This window comes from Strigops habroptila, chromosome 5 (assembly GCF_004027225.2).
Source record: "Strigops habroptila isolate Jane chromosome 5, bStrHab1.2.pri, whole genome shotgun sequence".
Lineage (NCBI taxonomy): Eukaryota > Metazoa > Chordata > Aves > Psittaciformes > Psittacidae > Strigops > Strigops habroptila.
In genome coordinates this window covers 37,977,439-38,003,332 of record NC_044281.2, presented here as the reverse complement: position 1 = coordinate 38,003,332, position 25,894 = coordinate 37,977,439, and the positions used below count along the sequence as shown (strand labels likewise).

At 43.2% G+C, this 25,894-nt stretch overlaps 1 protein-coding gene and 1 long non-coding RNA gene across 2 annotated transcripts in view; one reads left to right on the top strand and one right to left on the bottom strand.

Annotated features, from left to right (window-relative positions):
- The first annotated feature begins 6,060 nt into the window (after window positions 1-6,060).
- SGPL1 (sphingosine-1-phosphate lyase 1) overlaps window positions 6,061-25,894 on the top strand; it is a 31,450-nt gene continuing 11,616 nt past the window's right edge. The window contains exons 1-6 of the mRNA XM_030487256.1: window positions 6,061-6,178; window positions 14,701-14,866; window positions 16,815-16,882; window positions 18,739-18,886; window positions 20,512-20,591; window positions 22,103-22,231. Coding sequence (XP_030343116.1) covers window positions 6,176-6,178; window positions 14,701-14,866; window positions 16,815-16,882; window positions 18,739-18,886; window positions 20,512-20,591; window positions 22,103-22,231 — 594 coding nt within the window. The 5' untranslated portion in view covers window positions 6,061-6,175. The remainder of the gene's footprint in view (window positions 6,179-14,700; window positions 14,867-16,814; window positions 16,883-18,738; window positions 18,887-20,511; window positions 20,592-22,102; window positions 22,232-25,894) is intronic.
- On the bottom strand, window positions 17,490-20,691 carry LOC115608442. Its single transcript, XR_003991542.1, has 2 exons — window positions 20,576-20,691; window positions 17,490-18,792 (listed from the first exon to the last, which is right to left on the bottom strand). It is a non-coding gene; the product is annotated as an uncharacterized LOC115608442 (long non-coding RNA).

Genomic DNA, 25,894 nt, shown 5'->3' with positions numbered 1-25,894 from the left:
GCTCATATTTCAACACTTTGAGTAGCTGCTGTCCTGAAAAACTTGGAAGCAAGAAAGGAACTAGGATTCCTTTTAATTCCACCACTTCAGTGTAATTTTCTGAAGATGAGAACTTATGCCGCCTGCCAAATAGGAATACTCTACAGTTGTCTCAGGAACTGAGCCCATATGTGCACAATATAAAGTTGCATCAATGAAGATTACTGGAACTAACTTTGTTAGTGTAGAAAATAGCTACTGTTCTTGATCTGTTTAGTTATAAATCAAACAGACTGGAAAATTCTAAGTTAACCAGACATAGTGTTTTTTTATGTACACCCATGTTATGCTTTCATTGTGAGAGTCCTTTGAGCTCATGTATTTTTATATTGCTTTTTAAAAGTCTTTTCCTCTGATTGGTACGAGTTTTCTTCTAGTCCTCATCCCTCAAAGGTGAGTTCATGTGTTTAATTTTATGCACTGTAAATTTTCATTAAGCTTGTGCAGTACTTTGAGTTAAGGCTTAGAGCATCTCTTCAAGACTAGGCTTGCCTCTGTAGGTCTTCAGGGTAAGCTGTGGGAAGAAAGCTGCTGTTGAAGGAAGTCTAAATAACCACATTTCCATGGAGCAGTAAGGCTCAGTCTTTGCAACACATTGTACCCATGTGTGTATTGACATTGCATGCAACATGGCAAACAAATCTTACAGGGGCACTGATGCAGTTTTCCCTGAGACAATCTGGGGTTGTAAACAGCCTACATCTGGCTTGTCCTTATAACAGCATCTCACAGTTAAGTTAGTGTCCCATGTAATATGGATATGAGCAGTTGGATCAGAGCATGCTGTGCTGCAATACCTCTCACTCAGTCTTCGCAAAATAAGGATCATTTTCGTTTGTAAAAGCTGATCAACGGGTTCATGAATTGGGATCTTATGTAATGGGTTGTGCCCCAGCAGCCACTTGGCTGATCTCTATGGGCTTGGGCTTGTGCATGCTGTGGCCATCTACCTGATGGGAGCCATGGAGTGGTAGAAGGGAAAGGGGGAGGAAAATTTTCCTCTGTACCATCAAATCTCTCTTATTCTCTGCTTTCCCAGACTTGCCCTGAACCACACTAACGAAATAGATTAAATGACAGGAGAAGTGTAATTTGGGCAGTGTTAGCATCATGGATGTTTTGATGGAAGCATGGGACTTGATCCTCACAAACCACTTGCGGAGAACACTAAATTTAGTTTTTCTGCTTCTGCTTTTGGTTCCCAAATAGCGGTGAGATTCTTAGTTATTCTATTAACTACATCACCAGGTTTGTGAGATTACCTGTATAGCTGATAAATACAGACTGCATGTGCTCTGTACTAGCTATGGACACTTTTGTGGATGTTCATTGCAATATTGCCCTGTATGTTGATCGGGTAGGGGAAAGGATGAGAGAATCCAGTATGGGTGATATCTCCCTCCTGGGTCTTTCATATCCTTCAAGCAAGAGAGTGAAATTGGTCAGTAGACTATATCCCAATTTAAGCCTCAGATAAAACAACATTAACAGGTAATGCATGTGACTAGTTGTATTGACATTGCTTTAATGCTTCAGAGGCATGTCCTCTTGAAACCAAACAAAACAGCAGCTCCCTGCTCCTGCTGCGCAACTGTGAACTTCAGATCCTCATGTGAACTTGTTTACAATCCTTTCCGGCAGGGTTGGGTCCTAGGCTGTGTGGTTTTCTCACTTGCATGCTCTGGATTCCCAGCTGTGCAGCACACAGGATTTAGTCAGTGCAGTGGGGTGGAGGAACCCTTGGAGGTCCAGATCTGCTGACATGACAGCCACTTGCTTCTCTCAGTATGGCTGGCAGCTGCTACCAGCTTCCCAGCACTGCATACTGTGGTTTTCAGTCAATCACCAGGGAATGCACGGAAAGGAAATGAGTCTGGGGTGAGACACAACGTGTACATCATAATCTGTTCTAGGAAGCCAATGTGTTTCTCATTTCCATCTCCTACAAGCCATGGCTGGCTGGAGCAGAGATTGTAATTCCTGGCTGTTGCTGAAGTAGGGGGAGCAGTGCTCCTTGTAGGAGCACAGGCTTATTACACCTTCCTTTATGTCTGAGAATTACAGCTGGAGGTTTGCTAATGGCTTACCTATTGATTTATTTCTTACTGTGGTGTTGGTGATATGCTTAGGTGGCTAAGTTAAACTGCTTGTAAATGACAAATATGAATGATGTTAAGTCCTATGGAATAAGTAATTCAGTCTCTAAAAGAAGCCCTCTGGTCGGATGTAGATCAAGAACCTTAAATCTGCATCAAATCCCATTACTTCTCCCTGTCTTTTAAAGGTTAGCCCATACCTTTTCTTTAGGACTGCCAGATCTAAGCAAAATGGGGTTGAATAGGGGAGCTGTTGTTACCTTAAACTACATCAAGAATGCAGTGTCCTTTTAAAATCATCACACAAATTAAAATCTATGCTCTTCTCTATGCCTTGTGCGGGTGTTTCATCAATACAACTTAAAATGGGGTGCTGCTGACACCTGAACTGGGAGGTGCTTGCTTGCACTGCTTGCTTGCAGCTTCCTTTGTCCTGTCTCTGCCAGCCAACTGATTGCTGTTGGCTTGCAGGAGTGAGCAGGCCAAGCTGGGGCTGAGGAGAAGATAGAGGGGGTTGTTCCACTTAGAAAGTCATTATAATCCCCTCTTCACATTACTTTGTGGAAGGAAGAAAAAGCACTCATTTTTCTTCATACTCAGCTGCTTTCAGACCTGACTTTTGCATCAGCCCTTGAACTGATTGGTCCTGCTGAGTTGGTCTCAGTGACATTTTTTCCCTTATATGTAACCTCTAATACCCACACATATTGTAATGCTAACAGCCCTGCTGACATTGGAAAACCAGGACTCATCTGGTTTTTTTCTCTCTCCAGCCCCCTTTCCAAGACGGCGTTTAAAGAAGGGTATGAGAGCTTTGTCTTAGCATGGGCAATGCTGGCAGGCGTCTTGGTTGGCAGAATGGAAGTGTCCAGACTGCGGCTCTGTGGGAGTGGCCCTCTTGGCATTGCTAGGAGGCTACAAGTGCTAAGGGTGATCATCCTCCAGCAACCCTATGGTCTTGGCCTTAGTCTGTACCAGGTGTTAGGTCAGCTCAGGCCATGCAAGCAGCCTGGCTGTCCTGTTCCTCAGCCCCAGGCTTCCCTTCCCAGCCCTTCTTGGTGGCCAGCAGCAGCAGAGATGGATGAAGACCAGGACCAGGAGCTCAGGCAACGGCCGGCTGTTGCTGGAAAAGGCAACTCCCTTCTCTGTGCAAGAGCAACTGCTTTGGCATGGCTGCAACACTACTACTGCCACCTGTGAGGACAAGCCAAGGTACTTTCATGGTTTTGTTCTGAATAGTGGCAAGAACCATTTCTGCCTGGGCTGTGTGATGGAGCAGAGGAAAATGGAAACCTTCATTTAAATGAGTATGAAAAACCCAATCTCTGTGGAGTAAGTCTCCCAGTTTCAAGATAGGTCCTTAAACTCTGATATAAAGCTGTGAAGAAGCTGTGGTCCTTTGTAATGTGCTTTAAGGAAGTGGCTCTAGCTTTTGAGGCTTTCAAGTTGTTATTACTGTAATGGAAAGGCTGTTGCAGAACCTCAGTTCTCACGGCTACAAACCCTCTCATAGTTCTCAGCCTAAATAGGTTCAGGGCCAACCTGCATCCATTTGTTCTTGTGCCACTATTGTCCCTTCACTCAAATGGCTCCTCTCCGTCCTTGGTGTGTCTCTTCCTCTACCACCCATATATTTATAGTGAGATACAGTATTCTCTTCTACCTGTGCTTTTAGCCATATTAAACAAACCAAGTTCTCTGTTTCCTGGCATTATGTGAAGGTGTGTGTAAAGATTAGCAAGCCTTGCAATGATTTATCCTAAGAGGCTTTTTTCAGGGTTGAAGGAACAAACAACATTTCCTCTCGCACTATTGAGAGGAAGATGTTACTTAGACATAAATATTTTTTAAGGATATTTTCCGAATAGCAACATTTTTATGGAAGTTTGGGGACCTCAGTGCTTGTTGCAGAGGTTGTACCAATTGGAAAACACAGCTCATTCGGGGTTGTCTCAAACAGAAGCTTTCTTGCAAGCACATGGGAAGAAGACTTACTTCGTGAGAGTGACAGTGGGTTAGTAACAGGTCTGTTTGTTCCCTTTTATATTAAAAAGAACATCTGCTATCGAGGAATACTTCTAAAAACAATCCCACCAGGGCAGTTTTTTAGGGGCAAAAGTACTGTCTGGTGACTTACGTAAGATGCCATCTTCTACAAGGAGACAGCTTGGATGGCATGGTGACAGCCAACAAAAACAGTTACCACTTGTAATGGGGCACAGAGTTAAATATTTGTGCTACAGATGCCAAGAGTGGATACTTGTATACCCATTTCAAAACATTGTAAAAACAAAAGCATTGGGAGGTTAAGTGCAGGTGACTTAAAAAGCCACACCTGAATATGTTCAAGAGAATGTACAGATTTATAAATTTTAAAACCAAGATGTGTTCTGGAATGACCAGAAGTCTTCAGCTTGTTTTAATGGACCTAATGTCTTAATAGGTTTCGAAGCTTGCAATAAAAGGTGTATCTCAAACACATTATTATGGATACAAGGGCTGTCAAATAACTACCAGTTTCAATTCAACTCTGGCAAACACACATACAATTATTAAATAAATCGAAGCCCGCACTCAAACCAGACTGCTCTCTAAGATCTCCTGTGTAGGCCCAGGTGAAAATGGGCACTTGGTCCTGCTGCCATCTCCAAGGAGAGGGGCAGTTGCTCCAGGTAGTGCACCAGGCTCATGGCAGAGGCAGTGCTTTGTGACACGCTGAACTGCAGTTGCTCCATGCATTAATTTTTGGGCTGGAAACAAGTCAAATGCTACTGTCGTATTTGTCCAATTCACACCACTTACTGGCAATCAAAGCTTCCACTTCTGTGCCCTGAAAACACAACCCTACCTGAAGCTAGGCTGCTCTGCTTTCACTGCACAAGGAACTACCTATTTGAAATATTTCCCTTTCTTTTTGCCACTGCCCATCTCTTCCCACTTTCTAGGCTCCTTTTGGTCCCCCAGAGGCAGCCTTCTGCCTCCATGCTGTCCTACCCCTTGGGTGTGCTCTGTGAGCTGTAGATTGTTGCATGAGTCTGAGGAGTTGCATGAGTCTAAGGAGTTGAGGTTTGCCTAATTTGGAGAAAAGGAGGCTGAGAGGTGACCTCATTGGTATCTACAGCTTCCTGAGGAGGGGAAATAGAGAGGGAGGTGCTGAGCTCTTCTCCCTGGCATCCAGTGATAGCACATAACATGTGGGAATAGTTCAAGGCTGCATCAGGGGAGGTTCAGCCTTGACATTAGGAAATATTTCTTTACCCAGAGGGTGGTCAAACACTGGAGCAGGTTTCCTAGAGAGGTGGTCAATGCCCCAAGCCTGTCAGTGTTTAAGAGGCGTTTGGACAATGCCCTTAGCATGCTTTAACATTGCATCAGCCCTGAAGTGGCCAGGCAGTGGGGCTAGATGATCGTGCAGGTTCTCTTTAGCTGGAACTATTCTTGTAATTGTTGCTTCCCACAACTTAATTGCCCTTTGGATGTTTGCCAGGTGGTATTTATTTGCCCTGGATGCCTAAAAATTGCTGTGCTTGTAGGAGGCTGGTCCCAAAAAATTCTTGCCTCCTTGTGTTTGAAACCCAGCCTTTATCTCATGGGATCACACCTGATCCTGGTCATTATGGTGAGGAAGCGGTTCCTTAGACCTGGGGATCAACACCAGGCAGGGTCCGGGGCAGCCTTATAAACTGCTTTTCTTTTTTAATTTTTTTCCCCTTTTCCAGGCTTTTAACTGGGAAGTTAAAAGACAGCGTATTGCTATACTGCAGCACTGATTTTGCGACCTTTAACCTGGGGGAGCGGCCTCTCTCCCGGCCTCCATCGCTGCCTCCCTAGGCTGCTGTGCCTCCTCCCGCCGCTTCCCGTTCCGCCCCGCTCCGCCCTTTCGGCGGGAGCGCGCCCTGCCCGCGGCGCGCCCAGCAGGGGGCGCTGTCGTGCGGGAGCGGCGGGGAGGTGCTGGGCAATCTCGGTACCGGGTGGGGAGGAGCGGGGCAGGGCCGGGACCCTGCGAGGCGGAGGCCGAGGAGGAGGCAGTGGCAGCAGCGATGGTGAGCGAGAAGTGCGGGGTCGTGGGTACCTGGGTCGACCGACAAACAGAGGGGTCAGAGATGGGGGTGCCCGGCGCGGCCTGCGCTGTCCCGGCCCTCGGGCAGTGAGGCCGGGGCCTTGTCCGGCGGGGGTGTGCCGGGGGCTCTCGGGGGCCGCCTGGCTGAGGCTGGCTGCCGGCGGGGGCTCCCGCTCCCTGGCTCCTCCTGCCAGAGACCCCCGCCCCGGACTCCCGCCGGCCCTGCGGGGCCCGTGCCGTGCCCCTAAACGGGTAGGGGGTCCCTTTTGCAGGCCTGCTAGCCGTGCAGTGCTCTCCTTGTTTTCCACAGGTGTCTAGTTTCAGGTTAAGGAGGGTTAGAAATGGTATTTTCGGCTGGCTCTGTGGGTTTATTTCATCAGGGTGGGGTAAAAATTGTATTTTCTGCCTGCTCTGGATTCTGAGGAAGGTACCTGAGCTCTGCTAAAAGTTATGTGGCTAATAGAGACCTTGTTTCCTTTTTTGTTTGTTTGTTTGTTGGGTTTTTGGGTTTTTTTGGCTAAAAGTAGTAGAGAAGCAAACTCTTCAGATGCAAGAGGGATTACTTGAGATATAGTTGGCTCCAGGATGTAGTGGCATGGCACGCATTTTCTGAGACCTCAAACCTGGAATGTGTGGTAGCTTCTTCACCCTTGGAAGGTACCTTGAAATCGTGGCTGCTACTGGATGGTAGATGAAATTGTATAATCTCTGGCCAACTGCCTTTTCCCACTCAGTCACGGGGAGCAGCTGTCCATGCCCAAACACTTAAGTGCTGCTTACTCTTCCCACTCTGGCACGGAGCTGTGCCCAGCCAGTGGGTCACCACCTCCATGTGGGGGACAAAGGCAGGGCCCACGCCATTCCTTGTGTCTGTCAGCACGTGTAGCCTGGGAGAGCATCATAAGCCTGCACGGCTTGTGTTAGCTCTTTTGGAACCAAGCAAATGCTGCATACCTTGTGCACGGTGTGGTCTAGACTAACCTGGGGTTGCTGGAAGCATGCTGTGTGGTCAGGCTGTTCTCACCTTAGTCACTCCGTGCCAAGGCTTTGCAGAGAAAACGGCTGCTTACTGCGTCTGGAAGACCTGCACAGGTCTGCTGTTATATTAATTAGACTAGACAGTAGCTATTGCAGAGTGTTCCTCGCTTTTGGAAAGCTACTGAAGTTGGCTGTATACTTAGGGGCTGAAGCTTTCTCTGGATGAACACTGATACATTACTTTTTTTACTAAATTATGATTTTACTCTTCAATCCTTCCATGACCTTAGCAATAGGGGTGGCAAGGCATTGGAAAGTTTCTCACCTAGATGAAGAAAAATCTTGTATCTCCCATGTACTGTGCACTTCCAGCCTACTAAGAGTTTGCCATGCTCTCGCTGCCCTTAAAAGTCAGAGATGATGTCCCCTGCTAACCTGAGGTTCTGCTGAGCTGATGCCTTGCTCCTTGCTTTTGATTTCTCCAGCGCATATTTCCCCTGTTTAGTGGTGTTAAGATACATCTAATCACAGCATTTATTGTGTGTATGTGGTTTGACTGGTGTGGCAGTGATCAAAACCTTGCTGTGACTGACTTGGCAAAAGGGAATCAATAGAGCCCATTTCCATGAGTAAGGATTTTGAGGTTGCTGCTTGTCTCTTCTGTCAAACATACTGTTCTGGCAGTAGTTTCCATCAGATCTCCTCTTGCACCAGCTGTCTCCCACCACAGACCGATGTGCAGTGAGGGTTGTTTCGGAAGGCCTGATCTGTTCATGGTCTTTGGTTTTTGGAAATGGAGTGATGCATTGTTGACCTAGAACTGTTGCTGTCATTCCCTCCATCCCAGGCGATCAAAGACATTTCCTTTCAAGTATTAGCAGACCTTCTGGAGCATTTAGTACTGAACTCTCTTTGTGTACTGGCTAAATGGTTATGTCCCTTTAGTGGTTAGCGTAGCAATAGGGGCTTTGAAGCACATTTTGGTGCTGTCCTCAGAGCATGATGTATAACTGAGATTTGGATTCTGTCAACTGATCTAGTAGCAGATGTGTTGGTCTCTTTGCAGTGAGTTGTGGTGATTGTGATACAATTTTCTTTATTCTATTTTAGGAATTATTTGTGTTTCCTAGAAATTTACAGGTAAAAGTCATTTGGAGGCCCTTATCTTCTGAGCATTTCAGTTTCCTTTGCCCCTCCTAGCTCACTGGGATCCATCCGTGAACAGCGTGTGAGTAGGTATCACAGGGGCCAAAGGGTTTTTTGTGTTGGTGTTGATAAGATAGTCTTTGAGGATCCTGCACTGTGGTCAGAGTTGCCCAAGATTAGGGCCCTTAATGTCTAATAGCAGTATTCAGTTTGTGCTGATACTAGCAGCTTTGTTGGAGGCTTGCATAACCCTGGTAGGAAGCTGTGCCAGGTCTTGGTGCTGCCTTTGTTTGTGGATGCCCGTTCCTAGAACAATTGCCATGCTATTGTCTGCTTTCAGACAGCTCCTGCCAAGACTTTATCTTTTAATGCTGCGTGTACCTCTGCATGGCACTGAGCTACTCGCAAAATGTTTCAATTATATCCCCATTTTGTTCTCCAGAAGGCATGCAGAAAGGACTGTGTGATCTGCATCTGAGAGGATGCTGAGTGGAGGAATGAACAGATGTGTCCAGATGAGTCCCAGCACACAGGGCACTGAGTGCTTCTTTTATCCTAATCATTATGGATGCCGGGAGAGGATGTTTCCTTGCAGAAACTGCACCTTCTTGGAGCCAGTGACCCACAAAGCCATCTGTAATGGGTTCACATAGGGCATCTATTGAGTGAATCCTGTCTCTTACAAGATTTAAGATCTGTGCTACCTGGAGCGTGCCCAGATGTTTGCAGGAAGTTTGCTTTTATAAATTTGTTGAGTGAGCAAAGTGAACAATAAGTAACAACATCTTGTGCGTGGTTTTGGTTAAATGAAATTTGAAATAGCACCTAATTTTGGTGTCCTTTGGGCTGTCGTAAACCTCCATTTTTTGAGTTCTCCATCTTATTTTGGTAATTTTATGTTCCTTCTCTTCAGTGGAAGCTAGGATGCTGCTGCTCTTACTCTGAGTTGCTGCCTTGTTTGTTTTTGTGCTTAAGCTGTAATGAGCCATTGTCTAGCCACTCCCCTTGAACTTTCAGGGCTGGTGGGGTAGTATGTGCACATTCATTTCACAGATACTGTATATGGCAAAAAACAAACCAACCCAAAACTGTCATTCTGGGGGAAGAAAAAAGGAAAAAAAAGGTTTCAGTATGGCAGTGGTGGAAATACAGTGCAGAAGAAGCTGCTGGTACCAGGAAGCTGTGGTAAGATGAGCGTGACCTGAATGTGTTTTTCTTTCATGTAGTTCAGCCCATACACCTACAGGTTCATGATTCTTGATTTCTGAGAGGTCCTGTGGCTGGATTCGCTCTGTGTGCCCATGTCCTTTGGTGAGGGGGGCAGCACACAGTCCAACCCTTGAGCTGTAATTAGGACCTGACTAACAAATATTCTTTGCCCGGTGCTTATGTAAAGATATTTATCATGCTGGGGGTGGTAGGGAGGGATGGAGGAGCAGATTCATTACTGGGGTGCGAATCAAAACACTGTAGACACATGCAGCAACTAGCACCTTCTGAAGCTGAGGTGGCATTGCTCAATCCCCTTCCCTCGCTCTCCTGTAGGAAGCTGGCTGGCTGAAGGCTGCAAGTCCAGTACGTACCTGCGGCTAGACCAGTTATGCTGCGTAGTTACGCTGGCCAGACATGCCTTTTGTGGCCAGAGCAGGTACAGGAAATGAGGTGTTAGCTAAGGCACAGCTAATTGAAGTCTTCCTTCTTCTTAGGGGCAGAATAAATAAATGAAGCTGCTGTGTGTTTGCTGGTTTTGTGTGGTTTATTTTCAGTCAGGAAGCGTTGTCGTAGGAAAAACTTGTTGCATAGGAGCACGTGCCTTAATTACGGTGGCAATACCTGTATTCCATATGTTATTGTAATCAGAGCTGACCTATCTTGTGCAGTTGCTATGAGCCATAGTTCTCTGCTTGATTTACTACGTGCTGAGTTGTGTGTCATGCTGCCTCATTCATCAGCTCTGTTGAAGGGAGGGAGAACAAATGGCAAATGCAAACATTAAGGTTTGGGCATGGGGAGGTGGTCAGAGGGTGTCTGGTTTGGGAAAATGTGTGGATTCAGGTGAAAGCTGAAGATGTGGTTTGATCTTAGCAGTTCCTACTTGCACAGTGAACCTAAGACTCATGCTAGTGCTTAAAATAAACTTTTCTTTAAGAGCTACTTTTATTCTGTGTCCCACTTTAAATGCTCTCCAGGGAGAAGGAAGATTCTGCTGATAAAACCTTTTTTCTACTCTTCCCACAGATAAATGGTGCTTCTACTTTACAGTGTCAGAAACAGGAGGCACTTTGTAACAAAAGTGTAAGGTCCTCCAGTTTACTCTTTCTCTCCCTCTCTCTTCCTAAAACTCACATCTGAGGAAATGCTGTTCTGGCAAAACTGCAAAATGTGCTCTCATTAGCTTTGGCCTTCTCCCCTCCCCCCTCTTTTCTGACATCTGGGACAGAAAAGCATTACTGCAGTTAATTTGTCCTCTTTTGTTGTGGCATAAGTGCTATCCCTGGAACCAGCTCAGCTAGCTAATGGCTTTTAGAAATAAAGTACTGAGGATGTATTCCTAATCTGTGGAGCTAAAAATTCAATATGTAAACTGCTTGGGTTGCCGAGTTGTTAATATCTGTACAAACGGACACTGTAGGTCCTAATGATAGCAATTAGTATTTTATCTGATACCTGGCTAAGTCTAGATGCTCTGAGAATTAAAAAAAATCCTCCAGTGGAGATTTTTTCCCCCATCTCTCTTAAGTTGGGCTTTTAAACTGCTTCTAAAATAATCCTGTGTTTTGTGAAGCTTTTGTGCAGGGAAGGTTCTTTTGAAGAAATAAAACCAACTTATCTGCTCGCCTGTAATGGGAAGGGAAACCTTTTATTTTTTGATGCCTTCACATATAAGCAGGTTATTGTCTTACATGAAATTCTGTCCTGTAGATAGGCTTAAAATCAGGCCAGCTTGTTTTCTTTAGTCCAGCCGGAAAGTGGTAATAGCAGGGGTGAATGAATGGTATAATCCTGCATTGCTGAAAGAGCATCTGTTCTTACTGCAAGTGATGACTATTATTTTTGGCTGAGGTTGATTAGAAAAAAATCCACCTGGTTTTTACTCTGTTATGAGCAACTCCTCCAGGGCTGCAGGGGGAGGGATTCAAATGCCTTGGCTGAACATAGGCTGTAAAAGAAGGAAGTGGTGTTGGGCCACAGCAGTGAGGCTGCAATCACATGTTGTTGGATGTAATAAAACCAGAATACATTCAAAAGCAGCTTTCTAAATGTCCTCTAGTTTCTCTAGGATTAAGTTAGTAATTCAGAAAGTAGAGGTCTCTCATATCTTGCTGGATACTTTGGGGCAAAGAGGCACTTTAAAAACAGATTGTATGGTTAGCCAGGAAGCTGAGAAATTGTATTTCATCTATTGGCATGGTCTTCCATGTCAACTTTCACTTTTTTTTTTTTTTTTTATTTTGTAAATCCCTCCTTTTTAGTATCTTCCTAAATTGATCAACCTCATCCTTCAGACTCTTGTAAATATGAAAAGACTGAAGAAGGAGAAAGTGAGAAATATGGAGAAAACTTCACCCTGTCAGACTGTATTCTTTGTGGAGCGATCTCGTTGTGTTTTAAAGCAAGAAGGTCAAAGAAATTCTTCAATGGCTTCTCTTACTTGTTCAAAACTTGGACATACCACTGAGCTACTATATGTCAGTGCTGGCATGCATGCTTCTTGCTTGAGGTAAACTTAAGGTAAAATACTTTGTCTTGCATCTCAGTAATGGAGAAGTGAGTGGAGGCAGAGGCATAATGCCTTGTGTATGTGGTGGGCTAAGAGCAGAAAGATGGATATTGCTCATTCATCCATGATGTCTTCGTTATGCACCTGAGCCTTTTTTGTTGGTAGCGTGGCTGAGAATATACTTTCATGCAGCAGCATGCTGGGGTTACTGTGATGTCGTGCACCACAGATGTCCTATCTGCACTTTGCTTGGGGTCACCTGAAGTTCATAGTCAAGCAGCCTCAATTTACGGACCAGAGCACTCCTTTGATGTGCTCTTGGAAAAGAGAGGACAGGAGGGCACTTCTGGTGGGTTTGCTTATACCTGTGACAGAATGCAAGATTTGCCACTGGTATTGGTTGTATCTAGAGAAACAAGCTTATTTTTAACTCCTGCCTCAGTGGAGAGGTGGCATGCTGAAAAGTGCGGTGGTTTCAGTGGGGATTGTGTGACTTGACAACAAAATCTGTAGTTGGCTAGGGTCTTCTGCCCAGAGCTTTCTCTGTGAGTGAGATCAATCTCTTGTCAGATTTATTTATTGTATTTTAACTTGGCCATTGGCTTAAGTGACTTCTGTCTAGAAGGTCATGTTCCATTTTGATTTTGAGGTTATAGCTTACTGTATCCTCCACCTTCAGGGGAAAAAAAAAAAAGCACAACCCACTTAATATTTGATGCTGCAGCTTTTTCTTGCCATCAGTTGAGAACAGCAATTGAGACACATTAGTTTCCATCCTTTAAGTGCTGAATGATATCCTGGCATTAGCTCCTATGCAGTGAACCAAAGTTGTTGGTTAAACACTCCTTTCCAGGGATTTTTCAGAGAAGATTGTGCAAACTCAATGAAACTTAAGTACCACTTCTGGTTAGTTGAAAAAGGTAGCTCTTCTCTTAAATTCCAGGGTTAGATCAGCTTTGCAGTGACTGGATTGAACTATTGGGAATTTGCTAGGACATTGCCTAATTGCAGTGGTTTATGTGGCTGCCTTGTTTTCAAGGCTGAAGTTGCTGGTGTATTCTTAAATTGTGCTTTGCCAAGTGGATGGGTGCTAATTTGGCTTCTCATAGCTGAGTGCTGCTCTTCATGAGGAGGCCTCTTTTTGCCTAGTTCATTCTCTGTCCCTTCAGCCTAATCAGGGTGATATTAGTCCTCTGAGATGGGTTGACACTGTTGTTTTTGCTGGGATTTTTTAGCTTTATGCTTGGGTTGCTTAAATATTTTTAAACTCTCACATTATATGCATTTTACAGCTTTTCAAAAGTAGTGAATATTTGTTAGTGTTAGATTTTTGTAAGGAATCCTGCCTTCCTCCTTTGATTGTTTGGAAGAGCTTGACTTTTTTTTAAGGCTGTCTGTAGCCTCTCCAGTTGTATTGGAATGACATGTTACTCCTAAAGGTGACCTGAAAAAAAACAACAAAAAAGTGAGATCTGTAAAGGGTCCTGAGAAGGAAAGTTTTAGCAGCTTTTAATTTAGTATTTATTTATATCTGTCTTCGCAACTTGTTCTAACACCGTGAAGAGTATGACAACATAGATATCAAGGATGTATTCCTTCCAAGGTTTATTAACAAATCTTTTGAAAACACCCCATGTACTTTCTCTGTCATTTGGAGGGTGAAACTTTGTAGTGTTGGAGATCCTTCTCAAGAAGTTCCCCAGCAAAGCTGAGCTTAAAGGTTAAAAGGGAAGAAGAATTTGGAAGAGTGCTCTGGGGATGGCTGAAAGAGCTTTAAAAAAAGGGAAGTAACATGCTCAAGCTTTTGTCTGTAAAGTGCAGCAACCCCCCCAGAATACTTATTTTTGGTCATAGCTCCAAACAAGGTGTGGTTACCTTCTTATGTCTAGAAAAGATTTTCCAGAGAATTGCACTGAACACCCCCATTTTTAGGGAAATAGCCTTTTTTTCCCTTGTGCTCTGTTCTGAGACTTCAAGAGAGTGTTCTTTAAAGCTATTGATTAGGTACTTGGGCTCTGTCCTGACTGTAATTGCAGGTTTGACATTGTAATTACTATTGCATCACAGTCTTCTGTTGGTTTTTATTTATTTATATATTTATTTTTGGCAGCAGCAGTGTTTGTCTCTTTCTTTGGTCTTCCCATTGTATAGAACGTAATAATTAGATTTTAAACTTAAGGAGTTACTGAGTACTTGCATCTTCTTTAAGAGTCCAACCCTAGATATGTAACAGACTTGTTTTGGTGGTACCTGATGAATGGTGGCTCTTTTCTGACAGGTGTATTGCAGTAGTTAAGTCTTCACTTGTCACCTGATAATTCTTTGGAAAAAAACATTAACATAGTTGCTTCTTTTGGGCCACGGTAAGATCTGGTGGTGAGTCTTGAGACCGTGAAGCTTGCATTTTTCTTGTCTGCCCTTTGCACTTCTCTCTGAATATAGGAAGTCCCTCAAGATGTGTATTTTTATCAGTGGCTGTTGACTGGAAGTGAACGACAACTATCTCCTAACCTGTTCTGTTTACAGGAAGTAAGGAAAGTGTGGGGTCTGCATACAGAAAAGCACCTTTTTAATTGACAGTAGACTCACAGACTTTTTTGATGCCCTGTTTGTGTGCATTTGAACTTTTCTCAGTATCATTCTCATTTTCCTTTACACAGGATGCCCTTATTCCATACAAGGAAATCCTCCAGATGTATTGGGAGAAAGCAACGAGCTTTGTGAATGCCCAGTGTGATGGACTTGAACCCTGGCAACTGATTGGATTGACAGTTTCTTCTACACTTATAAGTGTATGGCTGCATGGCTTCCTTTTCCAGTCTGAGAGTAAGTATTTGAAATGTGTATTATGTTTGGAGGAAAGGGAGAGGGGAAACAGAGTTGTTCCTAAGTAGCGGAAGGAAAGAAGGCGGAACAAGGCCAAACACCTGTTAAAACAGACTTTCTGCTGTCAACTGGTATTAATAAAACCCTCTTCCAAATTAAGGTCAAGGCCTATCTGATCAATGAAACACCCCCATTCCTTCAGGGGGTGCAGTAGGCCAGGCTGGAATGTGCCTGCATCTCTTTCCTTTCCTCGTCTCCCTTGTGTGTTTGACTAAACCATTTACTTGCTGCAACACTTTCTTCTTGCTCAAAACCTGGGAAATTTATCTGAGAGCTGGATTCTTGTGAACTTAGTCACTCGTACAAAGTGTCAGTATAACAACTGCTCTTGATTGTTTCCCTTCCTGCTGGGGGAGGATATATGGTTTTGATTTGGAGTTGGGGGCATGTTTCATCCTCAGGATCTTCAAGATAATTGCATCTGGTGGTGGTGTTTGGATTCTTCACATCCCTGAAGCATCTTCCTGTTTTGACTGGTTTCTGATATTGACTGCTCTTCAGTGCGATCTCTTTTGATGAGCCTGCAGTTTTCTCTGGCTGTGTGATGGTCAGAGGTAGCTACTTTGCCCTCAGGGGAGAACATGGTGCTTTTAAGTTCCTGCAGGCCTAAGAGTTACACTCTGGTAGCAGTTTGTTAAAAATAGCCAAGTTTTTAACTTGATGTTTACTCCTGTACCTCTCTGTTCCTTAACCAGCTTTTTTAATTTTAAGAATGGGAGTAACTAAATAGTGGGAAAATCTATGGCAGAGACAAAATGGTATGAAGCTTTTGCTCAGTACAGGACTAAGTTAGCTTCTTGGCTAGTATTTGTACTGGTGCACAGTATTTATTTATTTTTTTTTAAGTATTTATGAGCTGTTATAAGATCATATTAGGTTGTCTGAATTCTTCAGGAGTTTGCAGTCTTCTCGCTGTGGAAGTTATTAATAAAACTGTGCACGCTGAAATGTGCAATAGAAATGTTACTGTCAGAATGTTAACACGTATTTGCTACAGAATGTGCCACACTGCAGTTACTGTTCTTACGTAGCTTTTCGAAACATATATGAAGTGTGTGGGAAATGTAGATACAATTGCAAAGTCCTTAAAATGGTCAATTTTTAATGTTTGTTTACTTATTTCTTGGTGCAAGCATCCTGTAACTGCTGCTGCTCAATTGAAATGCCTGTAGGACTCAAAATGCATTTTTGGTGGCTACAAAGCATCTGTGTCATCCTGCTTTCATTCCTGCCTTTAGAGCTACCCCAGAAGTTTCCTGGTGTTTGTCATCAGTGGCTTCTCTTGTTCCAGTATGTGGGCTGTGGTGGAATTTCTGCTCTTCCCTCTGTCTGTCCCCTTCCCCTGAGTTGCCTCCCATTGCATCATGTGTTTCCAATATTGGCCAGACACCAGCCAGATCCTTGTCACACTATGGCTGAAGTACTATTTCCTCCTTTGGTCTGGGACCCTCACATTGCTGAGTGTGTTTGTGTTACAGTACTATTCTGTTTTGAAGAGGCAGAAAATAACTTCAACCAGTATTTTCCTTTTTTGCTGGAGAACTTAACTTTAGCAAATCTAAAATCCCTCTCTTTCCTGTAAAATTCCACATGTGGGTGTAAATTCCCTTGTTAGTAAAAAACCTAGTCAAATTATTGATTCCCATAGGTGGCTACTGTTCTGCAAGTCAGATGTTTCTTTAGCATGGTCCAGTTCTGAACCTTGCTCTTTGATATATTCATCTGTGTCACTATGTCCCCTTGGTCACTGTGTTATTTTAGCTTGGATCAGAAATACTGAGCCTGTATTATGGGCTGTATCTGAAGTATTGTGCTCTGAATCTCTTTGGGTTTTGTTGTTGTTGTTTCTTGAGTCATCTTAAGTTAATTTCTGACTTTTGTCTTTCAGGTTTAGCATCCCGAACTAAAAAGCAGTTCTTTAAACTACTGAGAAAAATGCCGTTTGTTGGGCCTATAGTGAGTATTTGAACAACTTCTCTTAATGGTATTCCAGGTCCTTGTTTCAGCCTGTGTAACTTTCCCAGAGAACTTAGAGTTCCGTGCATCTTTGTTGTCATGTTACTGTGATTATAGTGATCTGAGGATATAGATCTGGAAGGTCTTCTGCCTCCACCCAGTTTAATGAAAGATATAATTTCTACCTAGTATTTTGTCATAGTATCACTCTCATAAAATAGGCGTGCTACTTTTTTTTAAACAAAGAATCAGTGAATGTGCTTACAGAATTTTCCAGTAACGTTTCCTTGTTGTTTGATTTTTAGAAAATAATTTTAATAATGGATGAAAGGGACAGGATTGAACTCGAGTTGTTGTTTCTGGAACAATGTCTTATTCTTGAGCAAGAGATAGCCAGGTGTTTGTTGTGCAACATGGAAGGACATTTTTTTTAATCAGATGACTGGCCATGATTAGTTTAGAGCTCGGATACCTATTAGCAATAGTTAGGATTATAGTTCAAAGACATTGGTAGTTTTTGTAATCATTAAAATGAGACAAACTTTAGTGTTTGGGAGATGGGATTTCCCCCCACCACCACATAAAAACTTGAAACTACAAAAGTGAGCATGTTTTAGCATGTTAATGATTTAATGATTGAGAAATGCACAGCTATTTACCTGGTAAATATTGGTATAATACTTGATTGTGCTTCTTTCTGCTTGATGTGTTGCCATATTTACACATTGATTCAGAGGGTCAGATCTGTTGTAGGCAATTTTGTCAAATGAGGTTAGCAAAGAGGAACTTTTTCGTTTTGCTGTGGACACAGAAGTGGTTCTCAAGTTTCTCCCCCAGCCCTCTGGAAGGAAATAGCTTCCCCCCTTTATGTCTTATCAAGTGCCTCAGCTTTCACCTTCTGACTTGAGCAGCCTTTGATCAGGTGAATTAATGAATCGTTCTCTTCTGCTTATATTTTTGTCTGCCTGTTAGAAAAGGTCTGGGCCCCTTGTATATGATCCCTCTTTTGTTCAGACTTAACTTCCAAGGGCTAGAGCTGTTAAGCTCTCCTGTGCCAGAGGACTCCTTGTGTGTCCTATCTGTGTACTCTTCCTGCTCTTTGGTAGGCTGATACCTGATAACCTGTCAGTTGCTTACAGGAGGCCTTGACTTTGAGGCATTCCAATGTCCAAAAGTCTTTAAAGCTGATAATATCCCAATCCCTATGTTGCCTGGAAGAAGAGTCTCGGTTTCGCAAAGTGTTATGAGAAGAAGTCTGGGCCTCCTGAATGTAAGGTGGGGGGGGCGGGAAGAAAGAAATCTCCTAACTGTGTCTGTAGTGGAGGTTTCTTTATTGCTTTTATTTTCACAAGTTTCTAAATTATGTGTGGTGTCCTGTCTCTGCTCCCTCCCGGCTTCTTGTGCCTCTTCTCACTGGCAGAGCATGAGAGACCCAACAGTCCTTGATCAGAGTAAGCATTACTTAGCAACAACTAAAAATCGGTGTGTTATCAGCATTGTTCTCAGATTAAAGCTAAAACACAGCACTGCACCAGCTACTAGGAAGAAAATCAACTCTATCCCAGCAGAAACCACCTACCATTCCCACAGGCAATTTCTAGGGTGGTTTAGAGACTAGTGTATGCCAGTTCACTGTTCCAGTCAGCTTGTTTTTGGAGGGAGAGGTTGGTAGGAAGGAGAAGTTGAACTGTGTGGCTGTGAACTCTGCTATGCTTTTTGCTCATAGAGCTGAAAAAGTTCCTGTCTATTCCTCTTGATAGAATGGATGTAGCTAGTGAGTTCAATCTTGCATGCATTCAACAATTATTTATAATATGTCCAGCGCCTTTGTTGATAGTATTTTCCTTTCTTTGTAGATTCAAAAGAAGATTGATGAAGCCTTGAATGATGTCACTTCCAGTTTATCCTTCCTGAAAGATGAAAAGGATTATATCAAAGTACTGCCGGAACAAGGCATGAGTCAGCCTGAAGTACTAGAGAAGATGAAAGAGTACAGCTCAAAAGGTATGAATGTGAGTCTCTACTGCAGCAGAGGTGGGTCTGTTTCATAGCTCTAACATTAGGCTTACTTCTTAAATGAGTTCTAATGACTCCTGCTCGTGGTTTCATCTTAAATATTTCTTCCCTGATGTTCTTTGCTTGCAAATTTTTGTCTCTTTTCTTACTGGAAGTGACTAAGATCAGTATTCGTGACTTCTAATACTGCATTTGGGTATTTACATTGGAATTCCGTTCTTACCCTGAGAATTCTAGACTCATGATGGGAGGAAGTTACTTGGGTGTGTATTTGATTACATTTCTGAGCAGTTGCCTTGATGTTTGCCTTTACCAGAAATGTGTTTTCTGTGAAGCTCCAGGGAATACCCACAATTAAAAAAACACAAAACAAATCAACCCAACCAACAAACTTCCAAGTAGGATTTTTAGGGAATTTCCAAGACTCTCTCTCTTAATTGAAGTCACAATGGTTTGCACCTAAGAAGACATTTAAGGAAGGCAAAGTCATTATGTTCTTCTGGCTTGAGTCCACATAAGCAGTGTCTGAAACTTCAGTTGCCTCACTCATTTAAATATCTGCACTCCAATTCATGTACCTGTTACTCCCAGTAAGCAAATTTGGGTGATTTGCTGTCCAGAGGAGGAGATATGGCTGCTCTGCTCCTATTCCAAATTTGAGAAATGCCTTCAATTTTCTGTTAGAACAGTGCATCTACTCCAAATTGAGAAACAAACCATTTTGTAGTCGAGTATCCTATAACAACTTCCTTCTTTTCTACTTTTATGTATAGCATCTGTCTGTGTTTTCCCTCAAATGATTATTTCCTTCCTTCACCTGGTTCTTTCCTTTTCAACTTTCCTATAGCCCTCTCCTTCCCAGACACTCCCCTTTGAAAGTTCCTTGGAAACGAGGGCTGGATTGTGACTATATTCTCATTATATATGCTTATGAAGCTGATGCCTTTGAGTTTTGTAAAAGATGCTAACAGTTAGGAGAGGGAGCAAATAACCAAATAAGTGGAAATACACCGCTGGGGTGTTTGGAGGTAGAAAGTTACTTGGTTAAGTACCATCACATTGGACAGTGGGTTGAAGCACTTTTCAACAGGGTGTGATGCTGATGCTGTTCCATCCATCTGCTCTCATTTGTTAAAGCTTCAGCATCATATCATTTTAGGTGAAATTTAATTGAGGTGCCCAGCACTGTAGGTTTTAGCAGTACAAGCTTGGTCTTTCCATCTCTTCTCAGCTTACACTGGTGATGGCTGCTCTTTGAAAGTGGCTTTAACTTTAGCCAAATTAGAGTTCAGTTGGTTGGACAGCAGTCTGGGGAGACTGAATGGGCATTAAGTGGATTATGTATTAATACAACCGCTTGCTGCAGCGATATGTTTATGTGCTCTTTAGTCATCATTTACTTGCAGTTTGCTAGGTTCATGGGATACATGATGCCAGAGGCTTAGTGTCATACACATCTATCTCTGTGGCACAAAAATTATACTTGTTCCTCATCAGTGAGATCTCAAAAGCTGAATACTCATCTGCAGAATCAGCGAGGGGACTTCTGTGTGCACTTCTACATGCTTTCTGAGAACGGCTGTGTTTGCAAGCAGTGTGGTGTTCTCTTTCAGGAGACATACGCTGGCAGGATGGGAAAGTCTCTGGGACTGTGTACAGTGGTGAAGAAAAACTCACCCATCTGCTAGTGAAGGTAAGGTGCAAGCAGTATAACTTTGCATCTTTGAAGATATCCTTAGAGTCTTCAGGGTGACTGGAAACCCCACAACACTGTTCCAGCATCTTTCAAAATAAATAGGGAAGATATGAAATTAAGACTGCTGAACTATAAAGACAGAGCCTAGGATAAATGTAGGTGGAAGGGGAATTATTAGCAAAGCATTTAGGCAAGGTAAAGCTGGGCAAGTGACTGTCTCTGCAAAAACATCATGTAGAGATAACTAGAATCCAATCAGATGAGACATTGTTTTGAGTAAAAAGTAAGAAGCTGGTAACAAGTGAACTGGAAATGGGTTCTGACTTTCTAACTCGGGAATGGTGGAATTTGCTGTAGGTCAGCTTTGGCAAGCCCCCTGACAGATGTGCCTTTACTGTGGGCTGAGGTGAAAGTATCCTTGACTGTCCTGTTACTGGGAGGCTGTGGGACCCTTGGACTGGAACAGATTCACTAAACAATACTAAATTCCTCTTGGTTTAAGCAAAAAAGAAGTTTGAAAAATGCTTTTTGGCATTACTGTGTGGTCAAAATCATCCAACAATGGAGCACTGGTGTGCTTCAGTGGTGTCTTTGTTAGGTCTGTTTACCTACTTGGGAACTTTTCCTTTTGAGAAGGTTGGAAAATAACCTAAACAGCCCAAAGGTCTGTTTTCAAATATATCTACTTTAAGAGGGGTTTTTGCTAGCAAGGGAAGTCTAGTCTTCTCGCTCCTGGGAAAGATTTTGTAACAGCTGTAATGAGAGCTGTTTGGTGGTTGCTATTGCTGTTTTCTTCTGTGCGTTGTCATTTTTTTTGCCACTTTTGGGGAAACATGGAGTTCAGAGCAGCCTTTCTAGAGGGGCCACAGCTTGGGTTGAATGTTGTGGAAACATTCCCTCTGTGCTGATTATTCGCTGGTTTATTCTTCTGTGTTTCTTTTAACATCCCTGCAGTCGCTTTTTGATCTTGACTGCAGGAGGTCGGAACTGGTCTGTTCCAGCCTTATCCTGTGAGTCCACAGTTGCAGAACAAGCATGAAATACTGGTTTCCACGGCCACTTTTGTTGTGGTGTGGGTGGGCATTTGTACTTTTCTAGCTGCTTCAGAATTCTCCTTTAATAGTAAACTTGCAAACTAGTTCTGCAAAGTAATTTTTTGGCCTGCCTTGTTTAAAGAATTCATAGGGTGCATGTTGTGTTCTTTTTTAAAAATAGCTAAATGGTTAAACCTGTCTTTAAAACAAGAAATATTTCTGTGTTACAGAATCACTCCAGAGGTCAGAATGCCCTAGAAAAACAAATGATTTTTTTTTCCCCACCCCTCAGCTATAGCTTCCCAGCTTGTGGTATTTACTTGCAGCAGGAGTTAAGTCCAAGGAAATCTGCAGTATTGTTACAGCTAAATGCAGCTAATTTGCTTAAGCAGTGCATATAGTAAGTTCTCAAATCTGCACTGATAATCCAGTGCTTTATCTGCAAAGCCAACTTTCTGTCTTTGTTTTCTGGAGGTGTATGAAGAGTTTGCCTGGAGTAATCCTCTCCATCCAGATATATTCCCTGGTTTGAGGAAGATGGAAGCAGAAGTAGTGAGGATTGCCTGTACGCTCTTCAATGGGGGCCCCAACTCTTGTGGTGCTGTAAGTAGCCTGTCTTCATGTGTCCCCTGAACATTTTGGATATTTCTGACTTTAAGTGCAAATGCATCTTCTGCTCTCCAGCCTAGGTGGAGGTCAGGCTTATTCTGGTATATTCCATGCCAGCATAGTTGTACAGAAGACAATTGCTAATTGCTCCTCTTGGTGAAGCCTTATGAGGGACTATTTAACTCAAGGAACTAGTTCTCTTAGACAAGACTATTTACTTCAGCCTTTTTTTCACACTCTTAAATGTTACAGGCTTGATGGCAGTTGGAAAAAGAGAACCAGTGTAATGTAGCCTGTCTGGTTGTCAGGGATGGATGGTGAACAGAGCAGTGTCACTTTGAGTAGCTCCCCTCAGTTTTGATCTCTGAACTGGAAATCTGTGAGCCTGCCAGAATGCTCATATTGAGGACAAGGCTAGCTGGCTGGCTGGCTAGTCCCCAACAAACAGCTCAAAGTGTTGGTGATCAAGCAGGCATGGCATGTATTGTCATCTGTCCAGCTGGAAAGCTGACTTTCCAGGCTTACATGGCCTTCCAGTGTCCTATGGTGGAATCCAGTTTTAAAGCCTCAATAGCGTTCCTAGCAAGAGTCCAGATGGGTGTTTATAAACTGATGCTTTCAGAGTTGGTCAACGAGCAAAAGATGTGAAGTTGCATGGTGAATTATTGTTATGAAAATAAGCTATGGCTTCTTACACTCCTCTCTCTCTTGCGTTATCTTTTTAGTAAGGCTCCTGAATTCCTTAAGCCAAATTCTTTCTCTGTTTATGTGGTGTGTGGGTCAGTGAGTTCTTATCTCCTAGCATGGTGGTCAGGTGCAGCTGGCAAACAAACAGGCTGCTTGTGAAGTAGTTCTATTTGCGAGAAGAATCCAGACAGTATTTTTCAGAGACTGGGTGTGAGGTGATAGCTGTCTGTAGGTATGCGAGGGAGGGAGAAGGCCACCAATGGCTGAAAATCAGTATGGGAAGGGTGCTGACACAAGATCTTATGAGGAGAACTGGCCTTGAATGGCCTTAATCTGACAGTTGGAGTCTTGGTTGTGTTAAGGAGGTAAGTACTGGAGTAGCATTGTAGTAGGTGTAGCTCAACCAAACTCCAACTGGATTGAAGATGAAACTTGACTGTGCAGTGTCTGAGAGTGTAAGATGTGATTTGCCTTTGATAGCAGGAGTTTGCACCCTGTGGCCTAACTTGTCTTCTTAGGACTGTATTCCTTGTATTACCTTCAAGTCTAGAGAAGGAACATGCCTCTTTGCTTATAAAAAGCATTTAACCTCACCTCATCTCCTTCCTGGCTTGCAGTGCTGAGAACATTGGTGAGATTATCCTTGGAGTGGGAAAGAGGCTGTGTCTAAAGCTGTTGAACTCATCTTTATCAGCAGCTGAGATGTCGATTGATACAACAGTCAGATAGCTCTGACACACTTATCGTATGCTTGGAGGACTTTGCTTGCTGAAGCCTGCAACGTGTGTGTGCAGTTTTTTGTTATGTAAAGCATGTGTTGTAAATGTGTCAACCTTGGCCTTGTGTGCTCTTTCACTGAAATCTAAAAGTAGAATTGCCTAAGAGGGGAAGTTCAGTACAGGTAAAAAACTGCTCCGAAACACTAAGATGGTGATCACAGCTAGCATGAGACCTCCACAGATGCTCTCTGGGGAATCTCGCTTTTCCCTCTGTCTTCCCCTCACTCCTGAGGATCATGACATGAAGCTGTGGTTAAGATTCAAACAGAAGCAAGGTAAACAGGTGAGCATGCAACCTGTGGCAGTTATATTTTAGTTGGTTGAACAGTCAAATCTGCATGATGAGAGGGAGGGTTGAAAAGATGGTTGGCCGGAAACAGAAGATTAATTGCATCCCTGTAATTATCTTGTCCAAATGAGTCTCTCCAGTGGACTTTTTGTCTTCCTCCCATGTTGCCCTTCCTGACTGTGAAGCATCCAGGGTTGCTACTCATTGATGGAGAGATGTGGGTGGATATGTGGAGGTCACATGCTCTTTAAGTAGCTGGGCTCAAAGACTTCTCCTATTTTCTTCTCCCCCAAACAGAATTAGCATTTCAGAGTTATTTCTGGAGGCGTGGACAGTTACAAAGTCATTTTAAAAGAGCTTTTTTTCAGATTGATGCTATGCTTTCTGTCTCTGGAAGGCCCTGCTGTAGCTGGTTGCTCAGACTGCCACAGTTAAACTTCAGTAACCAGTTAGGCCGTAAAACAGAGAGATGGCTAAACCAGGGAGGGCACAATGCTGTGAGTTATCTTTATCTTTCAATTGATCTGTTCAGGAGGTGCTGCTGGCTTTTTCTACTGAGAAGGCTCCTCGTTTAATCTATTCAACTTTTGTAGTGATGAAAACTAAGACAAATGTTTGGGGTGTTTTTTCCTGAATTTCATCACTATCATCTCTGAGAAGCAGTGTGTCTTAGTGCCAGATCCCTGTCCAGTGGATTTACTAACCTGATTTAAGCAGCTGGGACTGCTTGTCCGATTTTGTTGGTGCCTGGTGCTGGTCCCTGGAGGCTGATGGAGCTTGTTGGTGTTTCTGAAGAGTGTATGTGTGACTGTGCTATGTGGAAAACACCAAAAGTTTTTGTCTGTGCTTCTCAGTGAGGCAGTTTCACTTCCTTTGTGCTCTGATTTCCACAACACGTTGCAAAACAGCATTTTATGGGGCTTCTACTCTGCTGCTCCATCTGGGAAAAGCAGCGCAGTGATACATTTGTGCTGTTCCCAGGGCTTTCAGCAGCCTGAGGATCTCTGTGTGGTCCTGCCCTGTGTCATGCAGGCACCTTCCTAAGCGGGATCTCTGGAGAGCAGTCCCCTACTTCCTCTTTGGAGCTTTTCAATCTGTTTAATAAATGCTAAAATGAAAAATGCCTTTTTAGATTTCTGAATGTTAAATCAGATGAGCAGCTTGCATTATTTACAGGAGTTGCCTTTATCTGAGACATAGGGACTATTAATTCTCCTTCATTTAAACATGGGCATAAAACTGCTAACAATGCCCTTGTGGTGAGGGGTGTGCTGGCATGCCTTTTGCCTTAAATTGCGTGGAGAGATGTTCCAGGTTTTTAAGCCGTTTTTAAAAGTAATCATTTTCATCAGCGGATGGATGCTTCCTATTTCTCACTAATTACTACTTTTGTTCTTGCTTTTAATCGTGTTACACAAGAGCAAAGAGGCGGGCATTGGTGATTTTTGGTGCCCGTGAGATTCTAATCACATTCTTGCAATGGTTTGAAAGGACTAATTAATCTCAGCACATAGAGGAGGAATGGAGGAGTTTGTTCTTGTCTGATGTGTGCATATGTTCCTGTTCACAAGGTGCTTTGTTTTGCAGTGCTGTGGATTTCCCTTGTAATTTGGGGAGAAACCACCACTTTTATGCAAGGTTCAATGATTTTCTTTTTTAGTAGTTTTTTGAACTTTAAAAAGAAAGGGCAGCTTTGAAGTTCAGGGAAACATCGGGCGGGGGGGAAGAGCTGTGCACATGTGTGTAGTTGATGTTGGTTTCTCTCTGAATTCTTCTTTGCACTTACTCTGCAGCTGCAGATGAGAGAGGAGGCAAAATCAGCAGATGCAAACCTAAGCCTCCTGTAGAAACCATCCTGTCTCTTTCCGCCTAAACTCTGGGGCTTCCGAACTTTGTTGTGGT